The following is a 19,697-nucleotide window of genomic DNA, read 5'->3' as shown; positions in this document are numbered from 1 at the left end:
GTGACCCCTGACCCTTTCTAGAAGCCGGACCCTGTTCTTGCAGTCTTCCATGCACATTCTGGTTCCCTGGGTGGTATGCAGCCAGAGCTGGAGCACGGTCGAATTCCTTGCCCTGCCCTGGAAAACAGGTATAGACTGAGGTGATGGTGGCTCCAATGGTGGGGAGAGGGGATGCTGTGGAGCCCAAGACAAGTTCAGGAAGACTCTTCTTGGCTGCCTAGGGGAGGAGAAATTAAGGTAATCCAGGCCAGGGGAGCATCTCTGGTCTGGAGCTTTATCTTAGCCCATGTCCCTCTCTAAGGAGACACAGATAACTTGCCCCTTCCTCCACCCCTCAGGTCTCATCAACACCTGCGTTGCACACGAGATTCCTGGGATCCCACCCCCAGCTTCCGATTCATGGATCTGCAATCGCTTTTTTTAATTCTCCAGGAATTTTGAGAAGCACTGTGCTTGCTGGTGAACCCTATTCACTCCTGCACCTCTGGCTCTCCGAAGTCCTAGACCAAGGGGCTGTGATCTGTCGCATGTTGTGAGTGCGAAGCCAGGGTTGTGAACAAAGCTGGGGTGCGCTAGGGCTTGAACCTGAGCCAGCGGCCACCCCAGCCAGACTCCCTCACGGCTTTCTCCCTGCTCACTTTTATGGGGTATATCTTGGGCTTTAGACGGCTGGACACTGGGCAGGGCACCACTCAGGCACAGCCTCCATGGCCCTGGTACTCAAAGGCATCCTTGGCCTGAAACTCCATTGCAGTGCATCCTTCAGGCCCCTTACACTGGGCCCTACCACTTCCTATTCTGAGCGGCAGCTGTAGGACACCAGGGAACCCCTGGTGTGGGGCTGGGGCACGAAGAGAGAGTACAGGAAGGGTGGACTCTGTGGGGTGAACTTGAAGGACCTAGAGCTCTGGGCCTCCGGAGCCTCCCTCCCTGTGCTCAGGTCCCAGAAAGGGTTGAACCTTCTCCACATTCTCCTAAGTGCAGGGTTCTCGCTGCCACAGAGGGGCCAGGGGACCCCAGACCTGACAGCAGCTTGCAGGGATCATAAACACCGAGGTCTGGTGGCTGTACTTATGTGCCCCCTGGGCTCCCCAGTGGTGGGCACTGGAGGCAGGGAGTTAGGAGTCTGGTATGCTGTCAGTGCTGCCTTCTCCAGAAGGCTCTGCCCACCCTTGCCCACCGCACCCGGGCGCTCCCGTAGGAAGGGGCAAGAGCATCCATTCCAGCTCTGCCATCGCTAAAGCGGGGGTGAGTACCAGCAAAGGAGGGAGGTCTTCAGCAGGTGGCTAGGCAGTAGCCCAGGGATGACAGCCCATACCCCACTGCCCAAGACAGCTCTGGAGAACCGACTGTTCAGACTATGGTCTAGGGAGGTGGTTGGGAAAGGGGAAGCCCTCTTAGTGGGCGCCCAGAGCTGCCTAGCAGCCAAGTCTGGAGCACAGGGAGTAGGTGGTCTGCCCCAAAACTATAGAAGACTGTGTCAAGAGAAGGAGGGACCTGGGCAGAGCTGCTCCAGGCTGATTATCAGGAAGCGACCCAAGGCCCAGTGACAGCCTGCTAGGAGCTCACCTGAAAAGTCCACCTGAGCTCACCAAGACAGCTTTGAGGAGTTTGAAAAATTCAGCTTTGGAGGAAAAGCATCCATAGGATGCAGCATTCAAAAGATGCATATCTGAGGAAAGGTCTCTCTCCATTCTGTCCATTCTCCTCCCCACAATCTCCCTGTTTCCATTTTATTATACATATATCTTTCCAGAGTTATTCTGTAACATACAAGTACATTTGTAAATATTCTTTTTCAGTGTTTTCTCTGCACACAGGTAGCATGGCTTACTTAACTGTTCTGCACCTTGTTTTATTCTCTCAATCTGTTTTAGAGACTGTTATGAATCGACATATTGAGTCTTTGTTCTTTTTCATCACTGTATAGTATTCCACGAGATAGATGTACTGGCACTCTATTGATGGACATGTGGGTCCTTTCCAATCTCAGGTGGTCAGATGCTTTAAAATGAGATCCTCTGAGTGGGATTACCGAGTCAAAGTCTCTGGGCATTTGCAATTTTGAGAGCTGTCGCCTAACTGCCCTCTGTAAAGATTGCCTCAGTTTATACCTTTGACCAGCACTGTGCAAGAAAATATAGCATCTTTACAAACCCTCTAAAGACAGCTTTTTATTGCTGAACAGTCCACTCTGTGGCTAAGGCAGCTTATACTAGCTCATTTGTCACTGGGCATGGGGAAGTTGTTGCCAGTCTTTTAATGATAGAAAATCCTCAGGTCTAAGTAAAGGCTGCAGAGGCAGGGCCCACTTTCCAGCCCTTGTCCTGACTCTGGCCTAGTCCTCATCCCAGGTGTTTTCTGGCCTCCTGGCCCCGTGCCCCTTTCCAGTCCAATACCAGTCCTAATAGCTGGTATATTTTTTTCCTAAAGACGCATATGATGAAAACCCCTCACCCAGCTGCTCCCTGACTCATGACATATGTCCAGGTCATACTGCTTGCTGCCCAGAACCTCCTTGCCTTTGCCCACACATTCCTTCTGCCTGGATGCCTTTCTCCTCTCTGGTAAACTACGGGCCCATCTGTTCTCAGCTCTTTTCACCTTCTAGCAAAGCCCTCCTGACATTTTTCTCCCTCCATGAGGACTGGAATTAGGACTGATCACCCTAGAGCCTGAGAACAAGACAGTGCTGGCAGCAAGCCATTAACTTGGGGAGGGCCCAGGCTGGACTGAAGAGGCGCAGGGGAGCTGGAGCTGGGCTCTGCAGAGTCAGAAAGCCCCAGACGATGCAGAGGGTACTGGAACATGGCAGTCAGACCTTATAGACAAACCTGGGCAGGGGAGAGGGTGTATTGCAGTAGCCAGAACAAGCTTGGGAGTCAGGGATGAGGCCAGGAAGTGGGGCTTTATTTGGGCTCCTCAACCTGAGGATCCCCTCACCTCTGCCTCCATATGAATAAATCACCATTTAGCTGTGGGCACCACTTGCACCCATCTTGCCTCTGAACACAACTGGCCTCACCTCAGATGTTGGCTATGCTGTATCAGCCCCCCAACATTTCCTCTGGCTCTGTTAGTCAAATCGAGGTCCCCTCATATGAAAATTCACCTAAGCCTTCAGGGAAGAGGCTCCCCACTCAACCGCTTCCCTCAGAAGCTCAAAGCTGTGAGGGCCCTGCTGATCTTCAGATTTGCCTCCAGGGGGAGCAAGTGTCAATCCCAATGTTAGACATCGCAGCTATCACTTTCTTACCTAAAAAGAACCATCCTGCACGTGGGCTTGGAGACTCTAGGCTAAGGGGAGTGGGGAACAGGGGAAACTGACAGGAGAGGGTAGATGTAAAGAGGGCAGGGACCAGCTTGCTGCATGGTGGAAGTGCTTCAGGCCTGGGAGGAGCAGGGTTCACCATCCCATCTTCTCAGACCTTGGCAACCCTTTCCCTGCCTTTGGGATATCTGCTGGTCTAGGGGCCTCTCAGCCACCCCAGTTCACCTCACTACATCTCGACCTGGAGCTTGATTTCTCTCTTTGCTGTTGCCCTGTTGGGTACTGACAAGGCCACTGGGATAGATGCTATCACCTTGCCAGAATTATCCTTGGGGCAAAATTAGGACCTCAGGTTGCCCAAGGCTCAGAGGCTATCTAAGTGTCCTTGGATCCCCTTGTTTATGTGCACCGCCCCAATTCTGTGGGTGCTCCATAAGGCAGCACTCCTAGCCTACCTCCAGTTCTAGCTTTTGCTCCATGAGGATCTTGCAATTTGTGTCCTATCATGGGGCAGTCAGAGCTTTGAACCCAATCCCCCGGGCAAAAGGCACCACGACAGTCTTCTCCCCCATGTCAGGGCATCTTTCAGTTGTTGGCCTCAATCTCCCACACTGACCTGTCCCCCAGCCTCATCTCTGACACCCCAAGCTCTACAGTCCCCACCTTACAACCTGAGCACCTGGCTTTACACTTGTTATGGTGTCCTGGAGGCAGCCCTTGCCCAGGGCCACCGCACTTACAACCACATTTCCCGGGGAGCCTGGGAGAGAGGGATTCACTGATTGAATGGGTCACAGAGCAGGACTTGAATTTTGCACTAGAGACCCTGAGGCATTGGCCAAGACTGGCAGGTAAGCCCAGCACAGCCTAGCTAGCCTGCCAGAATTCAAGTCTGTGCACTGCCACTCACCAACTGCATGGCCTTGGGGAGTCCCTAACTTCTCTGAACCTCAGTTTCCTCATCTGTAAAATGACGATGATACAAAGAGAACCTCCTTGAGCTGTTGTGAAGATTAAAGGAATAAATACATGTGAAGCCAAAGCCATAGTAATGGAGCACACTGTCATCCTGGCTGGGACATGGCGAGTGGGGTGAAGGGTGAGGATGCAAGGTCAGCATGTGTATGGAATGGGGGCAGGCTGGAGGCCAAGGTAACCAGGCCCAAGCAATGTCATCTTCCTAGTGACATTGCAACAATCACACTGTGGAAACCACATGTGGCCATAGAGGGATGGCCTCCGCAGAGCCACCATTCCCCTCCAGGCCTGGGCCCCGCACCCACCTGCATGAGTGTGACCCATGCAGGCTCTGGTCCTGCCCCTAAGTGAGATGGTCTCTGAGCTTCCCCATCTGTAAAATGAGGGAGAGTTGTCCTGGCCCCCCTGGGTGATGTGGGGCATAGACCCTCCCTGGGTAGGCTGGAGCAGCCTGGCACAGGGGACTGTTACCCCTGTTGTTATTGTCATCCTTATAGGATAGCAAGGCCCAGAAAGCGGAGAGGCAGCAACAAAGAGGGCCCAACTAGAGCACCAAAGGAGCAAAACAGAACAACAGAGTTGGTGGGCCCTGATGTATTTAGTGACAGATATGACATCACTTCCCTGAAATGTGTCAGTCATTCATTTCCCACATAGTCACCAAACTCCAGTTTGCTGGAGTGACAAAACCACAATGCAAAGATCTGGACAGGACAATGAAACACTGAGGTCCAGGAGTCAGAATATCAGGTCCTGATAGAGTCTGGGGAGGCTTGTCAGGGGGGACTTCCTAGTGGAGGGGACACAACACCAGGGTGCACCAGGATTTATGGGGACCCAGGAAGTTCTCGGTACAGTGACACGTGGAAAAGAGAAAATGTAAAAAATATAATTTAAAATAGAACGTAATGGATGTGGGGAGATGAGGGGGAGGGAGCAAGGATACCTGAGAGACTGAACCCCGAGAGCAGATCAAAGTATTTGGGGGCAGGCAGGAGTGATTAGGGTTTTTCTTGAAGAGGTTTCTTGGGTGATTTAGTTTCCCCATGTCGCTCACGGATGGTTGGAAGACTTACGAAAGAAAGAAAAGGAAAAAGAATCAACTTGGTGCCCCTTGGGGGTCGCGAGGATTTCCGGGGTCCCAGACCCCGCCAGTTGTCCATGGCCAGTAGGGCACCCTGCTGCTTCCCCACACCCCAAGAGCAGCATCCGGACTTCGAGGCCGCCGGCTGACCCCAGACCCGGGACTGCCCCCACCTGCAAGGCCCCGCGGGGCGGGGCTGGGCGTGCGGGCTCCCCGGCCGCAGTGTCGCCGCAGCGTCGGCCCCGCCCCTGCCCGCTCCTCCCCACTCTCGCCTCCCCCAGCAGCCGCGGCCCCGAGCGGCTCCAGAGCGGACGCCTGCGCCCAGCTCAGGTGAGCGCCCGCCCCCAGCCCTCGAGACCCCGACCCCGGCATCCTGCCGCGGCCCCCAGGTGCCTGCCCCGCCGCCTCTGCACCCCTGGCTAGTGAGCGCACTCTTGGATATTAGACCCGGAGCCGGCACTCTGAGGGCTGAGGGTCCGAAGCCAGTAAGAGAGACAAACCGAGGCGGGAGCGCCCCTCTTCTTTCTCCCTTCCTCCCGTGGGTCATCCCCCGCTCGCCGCGCAGCCCTACTGTGTGCCTTTCCCACTTCCTGAGCCACCCGGTCTGGTGGGGAGACCTAGACTGTCCCTAAAGGCTGCTTGAAAGGGCATCTCAGAGGAACTGCACGTGCAAAGGCAGGAAGAGTACACAGGAGGTTTGCGTCTGAGCCCCAAACTCGAATGCTTGGTTGCAGAGCTTGGATGCCATCCCGAGGAAGGCTGGAAGCCACTGAGGACCTGAGCTGTGCAGGAGCCCCAGGGTGGGTGTAGGAAGGGCCTATGGGACCCTTGGTGGACAGTGGGACCAGAGAGAAGGAGAGGGGCTGGGCAGAGTGGGGAGAGGCACCTCTGCAGCCTGCACCAGCTGGGGCTCTGGGAAGGGGCATGGGGTCTCGGACAGGATACAGACTCCGAGAGGGCAGTTAGCACTCAAGCACTGTTACAACTTTTTGGCATTGGGCAGCTTGTGGGCAAAGGACAACACTCTGCAAAAACTTGGGGTCCCCTCCGGCCACCTGGCCAGAACTTTTGCCTTTGAGTGGGAGTGTCTGGGCCTGCAGTAGACAGGAGGGCACCAAGCAGGCCTGGCACACAGTAGGCCTGGCACACAGTAGGCCTGGAGAAATTTCTGTCCCCAGCAAATCTGTTTCCAGGCCGAAGGTCCTGGAAGGTCTAGACACCTGGACACCTGAAAAGGGAGGGAAGAGGCATCTGGTGGCAAGTTAAGGTCCCATCTTTTCTGAGATCTGTGGTCTAACAGGTGAGGCCTGATGCCAGGCAGGAACGGAGGTGAGTAGGGCTGAGCCAGAGATGAAGCCAGGATCTGAGGAAGGGCCCCCTTGTGCCCAGGGAGGTTGCAAGCAGGGCAGGTGGTGGCCACATATTACTCACCTGCCTTGGCATCAAGTGTGAGAAAGAGCATGGGTGTGCCCAGGTGGCCTTTGGGTGCCATTGCCTCCTGGCCTATAACAGGCACCTCTAGGGCAGGTAAGATCAAGTGCCAGGCAGTAGATGGTCCTTCCCCAACCTTTTCCTCCTATCTTCTTGGCCCCCTTGCTTTCAGGCACTCACTCAGGGCTCTTGCTGGGATCTGGGCTAGCCCCATCTTGAGTTAGACTTCAGGAAGAACTTCCAGGGGAAACAAAGGGGATGGCAGTGCTATGGAATGTGAGGAGGTCAGTTGTAAAGAAGGCGGCTACACTTTTGTCGTGGGCCTTTCAGAGTCCAGTCTGTAAGCTACATCTTCTGGAATGCCCACCCTGTGGTCTTGAGGGATCCTTGGCTGCAGGGATCTCCTTGTTGACTCGGTTACCGCCCCCACCCCCCCAGCCTGGTGACTTGCTGGGTAGTATGGGGACTTCTTGGGTCCCTCCTCCTCTTGGAACTAAGGTGGGAGGAGGGCGAGAAGCCACCCAGATGCCTCTACCTGTGCTCGACCTTGGCAAGCCCTTGGCCCCTTGGTTTCTCTGTTTGCTATTGGGCATGACCTCAGCACCGCAGGCCTAGTAGGCATTTGTGAAAAGTGAGGATGGTTGCTGGGAGCTAATGGCTGCTGGGCATGGCCTGTGGTAGGACTGTGTGCCTAGCCTCTCTTCCTCCCAATCCCAAGAGGACCGGGCTGGCCGCCCACTTCTGTTCACCATGGAGCTGGGTTTCCCTGGGGACCAGTGAACTGGCCCAGCTCTGCCCCGCCCCCATCCCCAGCCCCTCCTGGCAGCAGCTCACACTAGGAGGAGGGGTGGAGGCTGGGCTGCCTCCTGGACCCCTGCCCCCTAGCCCTGCCTTCCAGGGCTGGGCAGCCTGGGTCCATTGCTGGGCTGGGAGCAAGAAGCAGTGGCTGCCCTTGGAAGAGGTGGGTATCCAGGGGCTGCCAACCAGGGTGCATGCCAGGGCCAGGGAGAGCTAAATATCACTCCATTGTAGGAAGAAGCCCAAGGACCAGGGTTCTGATCTGCCCAAGTGGACCTGGGGTTTGACCACAGGCATAGTAGCCTCCCTGGAGAAGGGAGGATCCCAGGGCTCCCAGGCTGTGGGATTTTAAGGGGTAACAGAAAGCAGGGAGAATTTGCTGGACAAGGCAGCTGGGGCTGGACCTAGAAGTCTGGCTGAGGTTGGGGCAGAAGGGCTCCCCTGGCAGTGGGTACAACCCAGGCAAATGTGGGAGAGGGGAGTAAGGGTGCTGAGCCTGGAGGGCCTCAAAGGGGAGTTGCCATCCTTGGTCACATTGTTCCTCTGTGATCTGGCTCCCCTATAGAGTTCCCAGCTCCAACGCAGGCCTCTTTCAGAAGCCCTGCCTCCCCCTCCCCACTATGTCTCTTGTCTCTCTGTGTCTCTACCCACATCCCCATCTCAGGCCTGGTCCCTATAGATGCCCCATTTCCCCCACTCTCCACCGCAGGTCCTGAAGGCAACTCCAGCGAGGATGGTCGCTCCAGCATTTCTAAGGGCCGTGGGGTGTCCGGCCCCACCTGGGGCACCCTAGCCTCCCACAGCCTACCGTCTGTGCTCCTGCCCCCTGCCCATCTGAGGGCCATTCGCCATGGGCGGCTGCTTCTCCAAGCCCAAGCCAGGTAACTCCTTTCGTCTTGCCTCCTCCCTCCCCGCTCCCTCCTCCTGCCACCTTCTTCCTTCCCCTCCCTCTCTGCCTCCGAAGTAGGTCAGGCTGGGCAGCAGCTGCTCTGAATGTTAATGCACAGCAGGCAAAATGGTGTGAGGGGCCTGGAGCATTCTTCTGGCCCTCTTCCAGTGACCCCCCCCTTCTTTATTTGGGGCTTTGGGTGCTGGTGATGGGAATAGCAGCTGAGGGGAGGGTTCCTCCTGCCACAGGGTGAGGAGAGGAGCTGTGACCCCCAGGGCCATGGAAGGGGGTCTCTGGAGACACCCTCCGCCACTGCGTGACCCAGGGTGTGCAAGTTACCACTCAGCCTCAGTTTCCCTCTTTACAAAATGACCTCTCAGAGTTGCTGTGAGAGCTAAGTAGACAGGTCCCAGCCCTCTTCACCTCTTCTGACCCCTTTGTGACCTTGGGCCATCTCCTCAGCTTCTCTGGGTACACTTCCCCATTTGTACAGGAAATCCCCACCATGCCTGGCCCAAGCAGTTCCAGCCCGGAGTAGGGGTGTCCCAGGGTGCTGGAGGGACCTGGGTGTTTGCTCTCCGCTGGAGAATCTTTGCTGGGCTCTCCCTCTTGCCTCCACTTTTCCTCTTTCCTCCTCTTAACACCCAGGAAAGCAAGGTGTGCGGGTATGTCACAGACGAAGAAACCGAGGCCTAGAGATACCTCTTTAGTGCCCAGCCAGTGCCCCGCCCATGGTGCCCAGGCCACCCTGCCCAGGCTGGCTCACACCAGCTCCCCTTACCTGATACCCATCAGCTCTATTACCTTGGAACGCCTGAGCTTTTTCTCCATTTCTTGGGTCTGAAAGAGAACTTGGGGGCAAGAGAAGATGTATGATACCCTGCCAGGCAGAGGGACCCACCCACATCTGCCCTGGGAACCCATTCCTCCTCCCCTCAGCCCTGCCTGTGCTGTGGACACCCAGCCCTAGACTATATACCTCCCTGCCTGATGTATAACCTGGGCAAATGATGTCCATTGTCTTGACCTCAGCCTCCCCTCATCAGAAGTGGGTAGGAGGACATTGGCTGGCCCCATACTGGCTCCTGTAGGACTGCTGGCCTGGCCGGAGATCCTGGGCAGAAGATGCCACCTGTAGCTTCTTTTAAAGGAATGTAAAGGACCGGCCTGCCTGGGACTCCTGGCCCCAGGACTCCTGGTATAGGGGCTATACACTCACCACACCAGAACTTGGCCTCTTGAGTCCAAATCCAGCCCCACTTCCTGGCTGTGTGGCCTTGGACAGGTGACTTTACTTCTCTGAGTCTCTTGTGTTCTCACTCATAAAATGGGGCTAATAATTGTGCCTTCTGTACAGGCTGTTGTACTTAGCACAGGGCCCCCCACACAGGAGGTACTTGCAGGACACTGTTATCCCCTTGTCTGGGCCTGGGATCTCTGTAGCCAGGACTCCCCCAAGGGGCTGTAGTAGGAGGGTAGGAGCTTAGGCCCTAGGCACACATGCTGAGAACATCAGCAGTGAGGCTCAGGGAATTTCAGGGTGCAGGATTGAGAGCCTTCAGCCATGAGAGTTCAGCTGGAGTCAGAAGGGGCCACAGGGAAACCAGAAGAAGCAAAAGATCTTTGTACAATTCTTCACTTCCTACCTTTCTCAATTCCGTGGCTCAGAGCACATCAGCACATACTTCCTGAGCTCCCTCTATATACCTATGCTTCAGTGGCTCCTGATAGGAAGTATTCCAGGCCAGACCCTTGCTAAGCTCAGAACTAGGAGGAAGTGCACCTCTCCTGGTATCTGGTCACCTGCTTTTTATTAGGCCACAAGTACTACCTAAAGGCTTTCCTTCTTTGCCATGGCTGCCAGGAAGCTCAGAGCTACCAATAGAACACTATTACCTAACTTCATCTGGTGAGCTTATACTCTGGGTTACATATATGATCTTTAGCATTCACTGTCGCTAAAGAGATAGATGCTATTCTCTCCATTTTATAACAAAGGCATCTGCCCAAGAGGGCTTCGGGTTAAATTGCATCAGGAAGTGTCTCAGAGTCTTGTGGAAGAAGGTGGAAGATGAAAAAAGCCTGGCTTGGCTGTTGTCTGGGCCTCTGCCAGGATGTTCTTGTGAGTTCCCTCTCTAAAGCTCATGCAGCTGGTGTCAGCTGAGTCCAAAATATTTTTCTTTTTAACTCTTCTGAAAACATTCTAACACCATTACATAAAATGTGGAAAATGGAGGGAAAAACCCATAACTTCCCCACCTGACACAACAGCTTCAGCATGTGGTGTGCTCAGGCACCCTTCCTGCCCAGCTGGAATCATGGAGTGAACCTTCACCCCTGCCACCTGCCATGCTTAGGCCTGGGCTGGGGGCCGTAATGTGAGGACAGGGGGGCTGCCCCCTCAGACTCCCAGGCCAGGCCAGGGTGGGGGATTACACAGCCTGAGATGGAGGTACATGGAGGGGCTGGGCAGCCAGGGGAGGCAGTACCTGAGCTGAGTCTAGGTGGATGGGCAGGAGTTAGGTCCGGGAAGGATGGCAGCCTGGAGCAAGGGAACTGCATAGGCGAAGGCTGGAAACTGTGACTCTGGGTTCTTTGCTTCTAGAGTGAAAGGTCTGGGGCGAAGAGGATGAGAGGTGAAGCTAGGAGAGGCCTGGAGGCTCTGGTGCCTTGGGATTTGGGAGAGGCACCTCCTGCTTTTGCATTGGGCCCAAGCTGTGCCAGGGGCTTAGCTTCCATTACTTAGCCTTCCTCCCAGCAGCAGCAGCCCAGGAGGCCGGATTATCGCTGCTTAAAATTCTGTTTATTGTTCCTTTCTAATTAGAAAAATACCCCAGGTGCATTGTAGGGAATTTGGAAAATGCAGAAAAGTATGAAAAAGAAAATGACAATCTCCAGTTAACTCTCCCCTAGAATCGGCCCCATGGGCAGGCTGGGGAAGTAGTGTGTTTTGTGTGGAGGCTGGGGGCAGGGGAGGCTGTGCCCTCTCTGCTCTGTCCACATGCATACCCCAGGTGGGAGTCACCCTTAAGGCCCCAGACCCCTGCACGTGAAGATGCTGAAACATCAGTGCTTGGTAAATGCCGAAGGATTCTCAAAGTGGTGAGATCAGCTATTTTGAGAAGTTGAAATTATTTTGTGTACACTTTTTTTTTGAGTTTTGAAAAAAAAATGTCAAACCTATGAGAAAGTTGCAAGCATAGAATAAGGAACCCTTGATTTCCCGTCACCCAGATTCACTGGCTGGGATCTGAGCTGCACCTGTTTGGGATGCCCGATTCTCACTTGAGTCAGATCCTAAACGTGATCCCTCAGGGATGTTGTTGTCCTCCACTGGGGACTGTGCCCTTGGAGTCAGAGCAAGATTCAGAGGACCGGGGCTCTTTCCTCCACACAGATTCCCGGAGAAAGGGCAATTTCAGGGTTTAAAGAGCTTTGTTTTTGCCGCCTCCCCCACACACGAATCATGTTATTGAAATTTAAAAAAACATGCAGAAATTCATTCAAGCCCACCCAGCAGCTGCCCCTGCCGCACCTACCCTGCTTCTTGCCTACTTTAAGGCTCTTTGCTGGTGCTGCAGATGGCTTTCTGGAGAGGTTGAGGCACAGGGGAGAACCTGCACTCAGGAGCGGGCCTTGCTCAGAGCTTGTGGGGTATGCAGGCTGGGGGTTCACGGTGCCCCCCTCCTGCCCTGCCCACCCGCAGTGGAACTCAAGATTGAGGTGGTGCTGCCCGAGAAGGAGCGGGGCAAGGAGGAGCTGTCAGCCAGCGGGAAAGGCAGCCCCCGGGCCTACCAGGGCAACGGCACTGCCTGCCACTTCCACTCAGAGGAGCGCCTGCCTGCCCCTCACCCCTACTCTGGAGCTCAGGACTGTGTGGAGGCCGCCGTCTGCCATGTCAAGGACCTCGAGAATGGCCAGTGGGTGCTGGGCTTGGGATGGGTCAGAGGCCCCAAGGTGGGAGGGCAGAGCACAAGCCACTGATGTGGTGGGTGGGGAGGCCTGGAAGGGGCCTCTAGCCAGCTCCTGTCCTGGCCACCTCCACTGTGGCTTCTGCTGGTCTGGGCCTGCTCCCTGGAAGGCTGGACTCTAGGAGGTGTGGTGCCGGCAAGAGGTGGTGCCCCACATCTGTCCTGACTTCTGAAGGCAGCCCTTCCCCAGGATGCGAGAAGTGGAGCTGGGCTGGGGGAAGGTGTTGCTGGTGAAGGACAATGGGGAGTTCCATGCCCTGGGCCACAAATGTCCACACTATGGTGCACCCCTGGTGAAAGGTGAGTTGTCGAGGTATACATGGGGGGTGGGGGCAGGACCCCCTCCAGTGGGCTTGGCCACTGCACCATCACGAGGGGACGCTCTGCCCCTAAGGGGCTCACACCCCAGTTCCACCAGGCCCCAGGCTAGTTTGGCTCCTTCCAGAGCCTCCAGTTCATCTATTGGTGGGGTCTCCTGGGCTGTGTGGAAGGGCCAGGGGGTGCTGGGACACAGGGATCCCTGGAGAGGGGCTCTTGCCAGTGACCCCAGCTCTCACTGCCCCTCCCAGGCGTGCTCTCCCGTGGCCGGGTGCGCTGCCCTTGGCATGGTGCCTGCTTCAACATCAGCACTGGGGACCTGGAGGACTTCCCTGGCCTGGACAGTCTACACAAGTTCCAGGTGGAGCTGGGTGTGCGGTAGGGTGGGAGCCTCGGGGTACAGGGTCAGGGACCAGAGCACCCAAAAGCCTGGTTCTGAGCACCGAAGCACTTGCAGGTGAAGATTGAGAAGGAGAAGGTGTACATCCGGGCCAGCAAGCAGGTGAGGGGGTGGCTTGGGGCTCAGGCAAAAGGGAGAGGTGAGGTGGGCATCCGGGCCTGGAGAACAGTGTGTGCAAAGCCCTGCGGTGGGAGGGAGTCTGGTGAGTGTGGCTGGGGAGTGGAGTGAAGGCCTGCATGATGCAGATGAGGCTGGACTGCTGGGATGATGGCATAGGGAGGTTGGCTCTGACCCCAGTTCCTAGCTGACCCCCACTCTCCGGTGACCCCTAGGCCTTGCAGCTGCAGCGAAGGACCAAGGTGATGGCCAAGTGTATCTCTCCAAGTGCTGGCCACAGTGGCAGCACCAACGTGCTCATTGTGGGCGCAGGTTGGTGGGGTCATGAGGGGCAGGCAGGGTGAGGATGGGGAGAGCTGGTGCCTGACCCACAGCCCCTCCTCTCAGGTGCAGCTGGTTTGGTGTGTGCGGAGACCCTGCGGCAGGAGGGCTTCTCAGACAGGATCGTCCTGTGCACTCTGGACCGGCACCTCCCCTATGACCGACCCAAGCTCAGCAAGGTGGGGGGTAAGGCAAGTGGGAGCTGGGCCCTATCCCTCTGGGTACAGTCAGGCCCACTTTGGAGCCTTGTTTGTTGCCCTTTGGGAGTCTGGCCAGCTGCTCTCTCCAGTCATGCCAGGCACCACAGTGCCTGGCATTTGAAGATCTGGGTTTGTTGAGTTCTCTCTTGTAGTCTCTGTGTTACCTGGGGCTGGCCTACCCTCCCTGAGCCCCAGGTACTCTGTTGCAAATGGAACACTGGCTGCCTGGCCCTGTCTGAAGCTGGCTGTCTCCCGCAGTCCTTGGATGCTCAGCCCGAGCAGCTGGCCCTAAGGCCCAAGGAGTTCTTCCGAGCCTATGGCATCGAAGTGCTCACTGAGGCCCAGGTAGGGGGCACAGCTGGGGAACCATGAAGGGCATGAGGCCCTGTTGGTCCCTGAAGGTGTGGGGGTGCTCTGCCCTCCTGGCCCTGATACCTAGGCACCCAGAGGGTGCATTCTGAAGCTTAAAGAATAAGGAGGAGTTGCCAGGTGAGGGAGGAAGAACAACTCGGGGCCAGGAACAGCACTGTGAAGCTGCTCAGGGGGTCTGGCTGGGCTCTGGACGCACTGCAGGACTCGGGCAGCCAGGCTCAGGGTCATGCTCTGCCCGGTGTGATTGCAGGTGGTCACAGTGGACGTGAGAAACAAGAAGGTCGTTTTCAAGGATGGCTTCAAGTTGGAGTACAGCAAGCTGCTGCTGGCTCCAGGGAGCAGGTGAGAGGGTATCACCCCCACTGCCCCCTGGTGGACACTGGGCAGGGCACTAGCCAGGATGGGAAGGCTCAGGTGCCCGGAAGCCCCTCACTGACACTGGCCATTTCTCAGCCCTAAGACCCTGAGCTGCAAAGGCAAAGAGGTGGAAAACGTGTTTACCATCCGGACTCCGGAGGATGCCAATCGTGTGGTGAGGCTGGCCCGGGGCCGCAATGCGGTGGTCGTGGGAGCCGGCTTCCTAGGTGAGCAGCTGGGGGTGGTGGGGTGGTGCTGATTCTAGGAGGTACAGGGTGCCAGTTTGCTGCCCACCACCCTGGCCCAGGGATGGAGGTGGCTGCCTATCTGACTGAGAAGGCCCACTCAGTGTCCGTGGTGGAGCTGGAGGAGACACCCTTCAGGAGGTTCCTGGGGGAGCGTGTCGGTCGTGCCCTTATGAAGGTGAGCCCACCCTGGCCCCTGGCCCCTAGGAACCCTGGGCACCCATGGGCTCTCACCCACTGCCCACCTGCCCTGATAGGTGTTTGAGAACAACCGGGTCAAATTCTACATGCAGACAGAGGTGTCGGAGCTACGGGCCCAGGAGGGAAAGGTGGGCCCTTCTCCCTGCCCCTCTCTGTCCCCTCTCCCTGGTGCCTGGGAGCTTGACCCAGCCGCTCACCTGCCCACTCCCCACAGCTGAAGGAGGTCGTACTGAAGAGCAGCAAGGTGGTACGGGCTGACGTCTGTGTGGTGGGCATTGGTGAGTGGGTAGGTAGGTGGGTGCGGATGAGCAGAGCCTTGGGCCAGTCCCTTCCCTTCCCTTCACCTCAGTTTTCACATCTATAAAATGGGGACTCTAATCGTACCGACTTCAAAGGGGTGTTGGGGAACAGGCATACTGGGCTTGGCCTAGGCCTGGCACAGAAGGTGCTCCCAGTGACCATTGCCCACTCATATGTGACTCCATGTCCTGCTCTTTATGGGCTCCAGGACACAGACATGCCTCTAACTGGTCTCTGCTCCACTCGAGGTGCCACTTTGGGGAGGGACAAAGCTGGGAGGTGGCAGCACTGGGGTTGGGATGGTAGTGTATGCCGACCCCCACCAGGGAGCTTCCTGGAGTGCTTCTCAGAGGAGGAGATACCCGAGGTGTGATGGGAGGCACGGGGGCCTGTGGGGACCCAGACAGAGGGGACAGGATGCACAAAGGCCAAAGGGTAGGCAGCCCATTGGATGATCAATCTGCAGCTGGGTTTTGGCAAGTGAAGGGTATGGGTCATGTAGAGCAATGACGAGGGAGAAGGGAGGGACCAGGGAGTGGACACAGTGGCCCTGTCCTGTCAGGCGCGGTGCCCGCCACGGGCTTCCTGAGGCAGAGTGGCATTGGTCTGGATTCCCGAGGCTTCATCCCTGTCAACAAGGTGGGGCTGGGTGAGGTGGGAAGGGAACTGGACTGGGGGTGGTGGGAAGTCCAGGTTAGGGCCCCTGTTTCATCTATGAAGCCCTGGACCATCTACCCACAGATGATGCAGACCAACATCCCAGGTGTGTTTGCGGCAGGTGATGCTGTTACCTTCCCTCTGGCCTGGAGGAACAATCGGAAAGTGAACATCCCACACTGGCAGATGGCTCATGCCCAGGGTATGGCCAGCCCCATGGCAGGGTGGGGGATGGGAGGCTGTCCCAGAGTCTCAGCCTCCCCCAGTCCCACCCCTCAGTTGCTGACCTTGGGTCCTGGTTGCCGGTTGCAGAGCTATTCAAAGATCTGTGGTGGCCTGTCTGGCCAGCCTTATCCAGGTGATCAAGCCAGCTCACAGAGCAAGGCCTGTGGCCCATCTCCCTCCTGTGCCCTCTGGATACCCCATTCAGCCGGCCACAGCACCCCACACCAACTGAGCCTCTCCTTTTCTTTTGTCCTCAAAGACACACGTTCGCCAGGGAGAAAGGGATTTAGTAGGACAGGGGCCAGTTCCCCTCTCAGTGCTTCTGTCTCCCTTGGGCCACTCAGCTGGCTCTGGGAACTCAGTTGCCTTAATCAGGCCCCTGGGAGGCTGCTATCTGGGCCTGGAAACCCGGGCTCAGTGGGGAACTGTTTGTTGTGCTCTCTGAGGAATAGCTTTCCCCGCTCACCAAGCCTTCGAAGCTGTGTCCACTGTGCATTCTTGGTCTGGGCTCCTAAACTGCCAGTGCCAGCAAGTTAGCTGCCTCATCAGGATGACCGCCAGGCTCCCCGCATCCACCTCCCCTCCCCTCCGCCTTCATGTTATCTGAGTCTCTGCTGCCTGAAACCCCACTCCTGGTACCAATTTCTGTTCTGGTCCAAGGTCTGAAGTTGGTGCTAGGTTTTAAGGAGCCAAAGGCTGCTCGTCAGCTGAATGAAATTAAGGTTTAACTGAGAGGGTCCCAGGGACTCTCATAGACATCCAACCACAAGACTCCAGTGGAGCTTCATGGACTGGAAAGCCACCCACTATTCTCTCTGGGGCCCTGGATGTGGCTGACATCGCTCTTTCCCAGGCATTTGTGCCCACTCTCATGCTTCCTTCTTCAGACCTGATGTATCTGATTCGTTGTCTGTGTGCACACCTGAGATGGTGGGGCAGTCCCATAGCCCCAGACCTAGGGCACTTCATTCAGATTCTCCAGAGAAGCTATCTAAGTGGCCAGCTTTGAGCTAGGTGTCCCCCTCTGTATCAATCAGCTGCAACCAAGTGGGGACAGGTGCCTGAGCAATGATGCGCCTCTTGACCTCTGTGGCTGCAAGGAGGAGTAGCCTACACACGAAGGGTCCCTAAAGAGCAGGGGCAGGCAGTGTAGGGATGGTGGGGGCTAGGGTTGGGCTCTCACTACTCTGGGTCCCGCAGGGCGCGTGGCAGCCCAGAACATGCTGGCTCAGGAGGCGGAGATCAACACCGTGCCTTACCTGTGGACCGCAATGTTTGGCAAGAGCCTACGCTACGCGGGTAACGGGAGCCTCGGACGGACGATGCCGGGCCTAGCGCACGTAGGGGCGGAGCTAAGGTGTTAGCGGACTGCACAGGTGGGGCCTGGAGTTTGGGCGGGGCCACGACCTCTATAGGAAGTAGCAAAGAACTCGGCGGCAAAGCCAGGGACTACCTAAAAAAAGGGATCTGGGGACCAGAGAGGATAGTTAGGAGGGCTCAGGATGCTGATCCGGCGGAGCCCCATCCTCCTCGCTGGGCTCACGTGGACGCTTCTCGCCTGCCCGGCCTACAGGGTACGGAGAAGGTTTCGACGACGTCATCATCCAAGGGGATCTGGAGGAGCTGAAGTTCGTGGCTTTTTACACCAAGTGAGAGCAACGGGGCGGAGAAGGGGAGCGAAGCAGCGGGAGCTCGGTGGTTAGGGGGAACTCATCCCAGAGAAGCTGCTCCAGACAAGGAGGCTTACCTGAAAGGAGGAGCTAGTGGCCAAAGGGGGCAGCTAGGCAGGAGACACTGTCAAGGAGAGGTGAGGAGGTGGAGCAGTAATAATTCCATCTGCCACGCATTGGGGTGGGACATTTTATCTTCAGGACAGCTCTTTGAGGTGGGTGTTGTTGACACACCGCTTCTACACTGAGGGAAGTCCCAGCCCTGAACCGCACTGAGGAGTAGAAGTAAGGCTGGCGCCCCCATGGGGGTCCTGTAGGAGCCCACAGCCCGCGCTGGGCTTTTAAAGTGCAGAGCAGGGAGGGCTGGTGCTCAGGATGTCCAGTTGTCTAAGGTAAGATCCCTCCCTGGGCCCCAGGTAGACAGGAGTATGTCAGGATCTCAAAGAAGAGGGGCCACTGCTGGGCAGTCCTCAGGCTCAGCCACCCTTTCCCTGCAGAGGTGACGAGGTGATCGCCGTGGCCAGCATGAACTATGATCCCATCGTGTCCAAGGTGGCTGAGGTGCTGGCCTCGGGCCGCACCATCCGGAAGCGGGAAGTGGAGTGAGTGTGGGCACTGGAGACCTGGGGTGTGGAGGGCAAGAAGTCCAACAAAGGACTGTTTCAAGATGCCCATGACAGCCAGGTGCCCCACAGCCCTCCTCCAGGGCCAGTCCCCTCATTCGTGGTCCCCATCAGTCTGAGGCTCTCAGGGCTATGGTGCCATATGGGGCAAAAGTTATGATATGGGAATGGGCTGTTTATATGTGCTGTTGGGTGATAGAAAGGAAATAGGCCAGGGACAGCGCTGTGGGGAGGAGTCAAGGCCCACTGCTTGGGCAATCACTGGGCCTGGGGCACCTGACTGGACATAGTTGTGTTGAGCCTGGCAGAAGCCAGGTGGGAAAATGCAGCTAGTATGCCCCTGGGGACGCCCTGCACAGAGATGTGGGGTGGTTGTTTGGGGTCTGGGAGAACTGACACCAGTCATTACCCTCATCCTGGCATGGTGCAATGGGAGTCACCCTGTAGGCTCAACCTACCTACAGAGAGCTCCCAGGGACTGAGGAAAGCCTGAAGGCATGAAGGGGGTAGGCCTCAGGGTAGAAACAATGAAGAACCAAGAGGGGACATAAATGACGTGCTCTCTCCCTGGCCTTCTGTCTCTCCCTCTTGCCCTCGCAAAGGCTGTTTCTGCTGCACAGCAAGTACGTGTCCTCTGTCCTTCTTGATGACTGTTCTGAGCCTCTCCCACCTCAGCCCTGAGTCTACACCCAATGGTCTTTCCCCCTCTGCTCAAGTACACATTGGGCTGGGCACCAGGGCCTGGCACAGAGCGGGCCCCTGCTGCCCTCAAGGGCCAGCTAGCTGTTCATGGTGCTGAGTGGGGAGCCTGCTCTCTTCATCTGCCCTGACTCCTCCTTCCCTCATTCCTGCAGGACCGGCGACATGTCTTGGCTCACAGGAAAAGGATCCTGAGCTTGCATGCAGCAGACTTAGGCAGGCATGCTGGGGCACCAGGGACAGAGGCCAAGCCCTGGGGGCAGGTGCCAACCTCCAATTTCCCAGGGTCCCCCAGGGCAGGACCTGAGCCCTCCCAGTGTTTGCCATCTGCTGCCTGGCTCACTTCCAGAGAGGCCTCTGCTTCTTCCAAGAGATGCTCACCACCCAAGGCCTCCACAGCTACCAATGGCTAGCAGTGGAGGCGAGACAGGCCCTGCCTCTTCTCTGTATTGGGACTGGTCCCCTGTAGGAGCCTACATCTTAGACATTACCTTAAAATTAAAACGCACACATTTGCAGATCTGTGTGACTTCCACTGTAATTGGGCACTCACAAGAGAGAAAGCAGAGA

The 19,697-nt window shown here is 56.7% G+C and overlaps 1 protein-coding gene across 2 annotated transcripts; it reads left to right on the top strand.

The window, feature by feature from the left end:
- The first annotated feature begins 5,598 nt into the window (after window positions 1-5,598).
- On the top strand, window positions 5,599-19,647 carry AIFM3 (AIF family member 3). 2 transcript variants are annotated; one of them, XM_039868407.1, is made up of 20 exons: window positions 5,599-5,663; window positions 8,272-8,443; window positions 12,158-12,371; window positions 12,613-12,722; window positions 12,992-13,101; window positions 13,198-13,242; window positions 13,473-13,569; window positions 13,645-13,757; window positions 14,037-14,123; window positions 14,401-14,492; window positions 14,604-14,734; window positions 14,815-14,930; window positions 15,010-15,081; window positions 15,168-15,231; window positions 15,816-15,892; window positions 15,995-16,112; window positions 17,336-17,434; window positions 17,709-17,784; window positions 18,303-18,407; window positions 19,283-19,647. In XM_039868407.1, the coding sequence occupies exons 2-20, from the start codon at window positions 8,413-8,415 to the stop codon at window positions 19,320-19,322; spliced, it is 1,797 nt and encodes a 598-aa protein (XP_039724341.1). In that variant the 5' UTR covers window positions 5,599-5,663; window positions 8,272-8,412; the 3' UTR covers window positions 19,323-19,647. The 2 variants fall into 2 exon arrangements, with proteins under 2 accessions (XP_039724341.1, XP_039724340.1); XM_039868406.1 differs by having other exon boundaries at window positions 14,782-14,930.
- Window positions 19,648-19,697: the final 50 nt, after the last annotated feature.

The sequence above is a fragment of the Pteropus medius genome, unplaced genomic scaffold, assembly GCF_902729225.1.
Source record: "Pteropus medius unplaced genomic scaffold, Ma_sr-lr_union100, whole genome shotgun sequence".
NCBI classification, from domain to species: Eukaryota; Metazoa; Chordata; class Mammalia; order Chiroptera; family Pteropodidae; genus Pteropus; species Pteropus medius.
The sequence above is the reverse complement of the archived record's forward strand: the minus strand, read 5'-3'. Positions and strand labels throughout refer to the sequence as shown.